General features: G+C 60.2%; 1 protein-coding gene across 8 annotated transcripts; it reads left to right on the top strand.

The window, feature by feature from the left end:
• Window positions 1-1,232: 1,232 nt before the first annotated feature.
• LOC122237095 (atherin-like) lies at window positions 1,233-4,972 on the top strand. Of its 8 annotated transcripts, none has more exons than XM_042979818.1 (4): window positions 1,233-1,360; window positions 2,170-2,991; window positions 3,119-3,260; window positions 3,464-4,972. In XM_042979818.1, the coding sequence occupies exon 4, from the start codon at window positions 3,745-3,747 to the stop codon at window positions 4,927-4,929; it is 1,185 nt and encodes a 394-aa protein (XP_042835752.1). In that variant the 5' UTR covers window positions 1,233-1,360; window positions 2,170-2,991; window positions 3,119-3,260; window positions 3,464-3,744; the 3' UTR covers window positions 4,930-4,972. The 8 variants fall into 8 exon arrangements, 6 of the variants coding, with proteins under 6 accessions (XP_042835752.1, XP_042835751.1, XP_042835750.1 ...); XM_042979817.1 differs by having other exon boundaries at window positions 3,113-3,260; window positions 3,663-4,972; XM_042979816.1 differs by having other exon boundaries at window positions 3,113-3,260; window positions 3,628-4,972.
• Window positions 4,973-5,400: the final 428 nt, after the last annotated feature.

Genomic DNA, 5,400 nt, shown 5'->3' with positions numbered 1-5,400 from the left:
AGGTTGGAAAGGAAGCTCCGGGCAGGTGTCCTTTATGAATACAGATGCAGAAATGACCCACGAGTGCCGTGGTGGCGCATTAGAGACCGGGCACGTGCACGCACGCCAAAACCCAGGCAGGAGTCTGCTCACCGCCAGCAGAAACCAACAGAGGAAAGCCCTACATGCACGTGGATAAACGCTGGAAAGACATTCGCAAAACCTTCTTAATAAACAAGACTGATTAAACATGATTAAAAAGATCTACTCAAGGGGCGCCCGGGCAGCTCAGTTGGTTACGCATCCGACTCTCTGTTTCAGCTAGGTCTTGATCTCACGGTGTGTGAGTTTGAGCCCAAGTCGGGCTCGGTGCTGACAGTGTGGAGCCTTGTTGGGTTTTTCTCTCTCTCCCTCTCTCTCTCTCTCTCTCTCTCTTTCCCTCTCTCTCTCTCTCTCGGTCTCAACATAAATAAATAAACTTCAGAAAAATATCCACTCAAACCACAAGCTGATAGGGAATAAATACCCAGCAGTACGTCAGGGGTGGCACTCCCCGACCCCCACAGCAAAATAAGAAAAAGGGCTAGGGATCTATCTAGCAGGAAGGGAGGGGCAAAGCTGACACAATTCAAACATGCCTACCCAAAAGAAAAAAGAATCTGAGAATACAAGAATTTATAAAATTCCATTAACACAAACCTAAAACGCAATACTTTTCCTACATGCCAGTGTTAACAGAGCCCCCGTGAAAAAGGAATCCTATTCCGAACAGTAAAATTGAATACGTAGAAGTTTACCTTACAAAACCTAGGCCAGCCTCCAACGATTACAGCCACAGGCCAAGGGGGTGCTGGAAGAACAGATCTGAACCCATGAATGAAGGCAGCATGTTCCGTATCGGAAGATCGACACTAGCAAGAGGTGCACGTCTCACCAAACCGACGTGTAAAGTTAGTGCAAATCATGCAAAACTGCAGAATTATTTACGTACCAAAATGAAAAGCAAGAAAAGACGAGGAAATCTTTTAACAGAATAACAATATGGATGCACAGAGGACACTTCGTGTTGAAATAAAGCTGCTAGAATGGACAGAGACCCAGAAATTGCCCAAAAAGCCGTGAGCAGTTAGCCCAGGCCACGTGGTGGCACGCAGACGGGGGAGCAGCCCGCAGAGGTCACGAGCCCAGCGCTGCCTGGGCCCCCCCGCCCCCCCCGGCAGCCGTGGGTCTCGGCACAAGTCACTTAACTCGTCTTGGCTTTAATTTCATCAGTAAAATGAGGATATAGTACCTACCTAACAGGTGTTTTGTGAGGGTTAAGTAAGGTAATGTATTCAGAGCCCCTCCCGGAGGACGCAAGCTCCACGTGAGAATTTATCAGGTAAAAGAAAGAAAAGGTGAGGGAAGTCAGGTAACTGGGGGGGACTGTGAATGAGACACAGGTTCACGCCACACGCCCATTTAAGGGGTGGAGGCGACACAAAGTTAAGCTGCAAAATACAGTCACCAAGTGACTGGTGCAAAGTGTAGACTGATCTGTGGTCACGGGGCAGTAAAGTGTTTCTAACCTGGCAGAGATGGGGGGTGGGGGTGGAAAGAGAGACAGAGGGCAGGGAGGGAGATAGAGGGAGGGGACAGGGAGACAGAGAGAGGGGAGGGAGACAGAAGGGGGGAGAGAGACGGAGGGAGGGGAGGGAGATGGGGGGGTTGAAAGAGACAGAGGGGAGGGAGAAAGGGGGTAGAGAGACGGAGGGGGGAGGGGGAGACAGCGGGAGGAGAGAGAGAGGGGAGGGAGACAGAGAGGGGGGAGGGAGACAGAGAGGGGGGAGGGAGACAGAGAGGGGGGAGGGAGACAGAGAGAGGGGAGGGAGACAGAGAGGGGGGAGGGAGACAGGAGGGGGGAGGGAGACAGAAGGGGGGAGGGAGATGGGGTGAGAGAGAGACAGGGGGGAGGGAGGAAGAGTGGGACAGAAGCTGTAGGGTGAGACATTCAAAGCTCTGGGAACCAGGAGAGGCAGCAATTTTCAAGCCCCGGACCCGGCGGGGGAGCTCAGCCGCCGGGAACACGAGCAGGTCGAGGCGACCGTCGCGGCCGGAAGCAGATCAGGAATTCCGACACTCTCGGTCTTTACAGGCACCTTCAGAAAACAAAAGGTCTCCGATAAACGTCATTTTTTTTTTCACATTAAGCAACATTTTCGAAGGAACAGCGTGTCCTCATCACGGCTACAAAATCCGCACCGACGGCGAGGCCCACGCCTCCGTCCACGCGGAGGACACCGCGTGGCTCGGGAAGAACCGCCACAGAAGGCGGCCGGCTCCGCCCGAGCGCGGTCCCTCCGAGGAGTCGGCCCGCCGCCGCCGCCCCATCCAGCGCCTCTGCGGTTTCTCTCGCGAGAGGCTGACCCCCGAGTCACGCAGACGCGCGAGCGGCCGCGAGCGCGCCGTGCGGACGCCGTCGGGCCCGGGACGGCGCAGCGGGCCTTGCCCTCGGGCGGGACTCGCGGGAGTTTTTAAAAATCGCCAGACAGTAGCGACCGTCAACGGTCCGTCCCTCGCAAAACACGCGAGTGGGAACGCTGTGCTTCCGGTGCCTCCTCCCCCGCGCCCAGCCCCCACCCTCGCGCGCCTCCCCCCTGCGTTTCCGCGCCAGGGCGCCTGGAGACGTGAGCGTACAACCAGCTGAGCGCGCGACACAGGCTCCCGGGCGCTATCTCATCACAACGGTCCCGAAGACACACGTGCTGGAAGGCGGGCCGAGCACGCGGTCCGGGGGGTGGCGGGAGGAAGCCCACGCTCCCGAGCCCCGGCGCCCCCACCCCGCCCAGACACACCGCCCTCCCGCACCCCTGCCGGATCCATCACGGGCCTCTCCGTCTCCATCCGGGCCTGTGTCCGTGGGAGGTCCCGGGACCGTGGGAGCGGAGGCAGCCCTCGTGGATGACGGACGCCTTCACTCCCGCCACCGGCTGGGACCGGGCGGGCCGGGCGCTGTCCCGAGGCCAAACAGAGGTGTGCAGGGTGCACCCCAGGGGGCGGTGGGACAGGGGGAGGACGGGCGTGCGTCCTGGGGTCAAAGCGCTGGGACGAGAAGGCCAAGCTTCCTTTCTTCCTCTTCCACCGGCATCCGGAGGTCCAGGCTTGGCCGAATTCCGTGTATTTATTGAACCTCTTCACCTGTAAAATCCACCAGTGCCCCCACGCAGTGCTCCTGCCGACTCTCCTGAGTGAGGAGGGCGTGCGGGTCGGAGAGGCCGTACGTGGGAGGGGGGGCTGCACAGGTGAGCGGGGTTTGCGGGTCAGACAGGGAGGGCGTGAGGTCGGGGAGAGAGTGTACAGGTGAGCGAGGGAGGGCATGCGGATCAGAGGGCAGGCTGTGCAGGGAGAGAGGGAGGGCGTGCGGTCCGAGAAAGGTTGTGCGGGTGGGCGAGGGAGGGTGTGCGGGTTGTGCACAGGGCTCGAGAGGCTCACCCCTGAATTACAGGAGCAGGGGCGTACAAACAGGCAGAGGGGAGCTGAAGGGCTCTCCCGGGTTTCGGGACGACCAGAAGCATAAAACGCTCGGTCGCGCTGGAGACGCGGGTTGAGCGAGATTACAATATTATTTGCCTCGAGACATGACTCTTTTAATTTCGCTGGAGAACCCAGCTTTGGACAGGAAATCAATTGTCTGTTGTTATCAGCGGCGGAGAAGAAATAAGGGCCCACATCCGTGGGCTGCTGTCCAGGGTGTGATTTATTGGAAAGCAGGCTGAGTCCCCAGTGATGAAGATAAGTGAGGGCCGGAGCTCCGCGCAGCGGTCAGGCCAGCGCCAGGGCTCCGCTCAAAAGAAAGCCGGCATCCTTAACCCGTCCTCACCGGGTGGAAAGCCTTCGGGCCGTAAGGTCATAGACAGGGGTTCAAACGCCCTGCCACCCGCGCGCGGACTCGAGGAGACGCCAGCCCCAGACAGAGGCTCGCGGGCAGCTGCTGTTCTCCGTGGAGCTTCGTGGCAGACGCTGAGACGTCAGCAAGCAAAATGGGCGCTTTTGGGCCTGCCACCTGCCACCGTGCCCGTAATTACCTTCGCATATACGCTCACGCGATGCAGAACACACATAAAATATACACAGCGTGCAGAGTCATTTTATTTGGGTTTCTCCTCAGAGCGCACATTGTTTCTTAGCTTTTGTAATTTCATCTTTTGGAAGGCAAAAATCATCCCCCTGCAGAATTGGTTTTTGATTTGCTGGTGTTTACCTGACAGCAAGCATTTCCCAGGAAGAAATAGCGCTCTGTTCGGCACACGGCATCGAACTGTCTCTCCTAAATCCCAGCCCATCTGCTTGCTCCAGTCCCGTGGAGACCATCCAGAGAGCAGACCTCACTCCGTCCCTGAGATGATCCCGCGGCGGCTGAGACGGCAGGAAGAGAGAACCCAGGGGGCTGCGGAGAAACGTGGGCGAGGCCCGCCGGCCTGGGGGGCCGGGGAGGGCTCCCAGGAGGCGGCCGCATGCCCCGGCCATGCCGCCGCCCCAGCAGGCCCGCAGCCGCCGGTATGGGGAGGCCACGTCCCCCTGCTGGAGCCGCATCCGGCTGCCCGCAGCCTGCCCGGCCGGCAGGTACTGGTCCCCAGGGAGGAAGGAAAGAGCTCAGACGACCAAGACCCAGCCGGGGCCCCGGGACCGGCGCCTGCACGAGATGAGCACGGGACGAGGTGTCCTGGGCACAGCGGTCAGCGGGGCACCTGCCCGCCAGGGGTGAAAGGGCTGGCCCGTGGGCACGCAGGGGCGGGCCAGGCTGCAGAGTCCAGTCCCCCTCCCTGTCCACGGGGCAGCTCACAGAGTGGCCCCTGGACGAGGGGTGGCAGCTCTGAAAGGATCAACGACAAAACCACAGATGCTTTTTGTGATTTCATTTATTCGGGATGGCCTAAAGAGGTTTTACAAATCATACACATTTATTCATGAGCAAATCACTTTTATTACAAAGAGAAAATACTCCCCCCGGACCCCTCCCCCCTGCACCTGCTGCTCCCCCCTGCCCCCCCCCCGCACACCTGCTGCTCCCCCTGCCCCCTTGTCCCCTGCACCTTCTGCTTCCCCCCCAGCCCCCCCACCTGCTTCCCCTCCAGCCCCCCTGCACCTGCTGCTCCCCCTGCCCCCCTCCCCCCACACCTGCTGCTCCCCCTGCCCCCTTGTCCCCTGCACCTTCTGCTTCCCCCCCAGCCCCCCCACCTGCTGCTCCCCCCAGCCCCCTCCCCCCTGCACCTGCTGCTCCCCCTGCCCCCCTCCCCCCACACCTGCTGCTCCCCCTGCCCCCTTGTCCCCTGCACCTTCTGCTTCCCCCCCAGCCCCCCCACCTGCTGCTCCCCCCAGCCCCCTCCCCCCTGCACCTGCTGCTCCCCCTTGCCCCCCACACCTGCTGCTCCCCCTGCCCCC

The sequence above is a fragment of the Panthera tigris genome, chromosome A3 (genome assembly GCF_018350195.1).
Source record: "Panthera tigris isolate Pti1 chromosome A3, P.tigris_Pti1_mat1.1, whole genome shotgun sequence".
NCBI classification, from domain to species: Eukaryota; Metazoa; Chordata; class Mammalia; order Carnivora; family Felidae; genus Panthera; species Panthera tigris.
The sequence above is the reverse complement of the archived record's forward strand: the minus strand, read 5'-3'. Positions and strand labels throughout refer to the sequence as shown.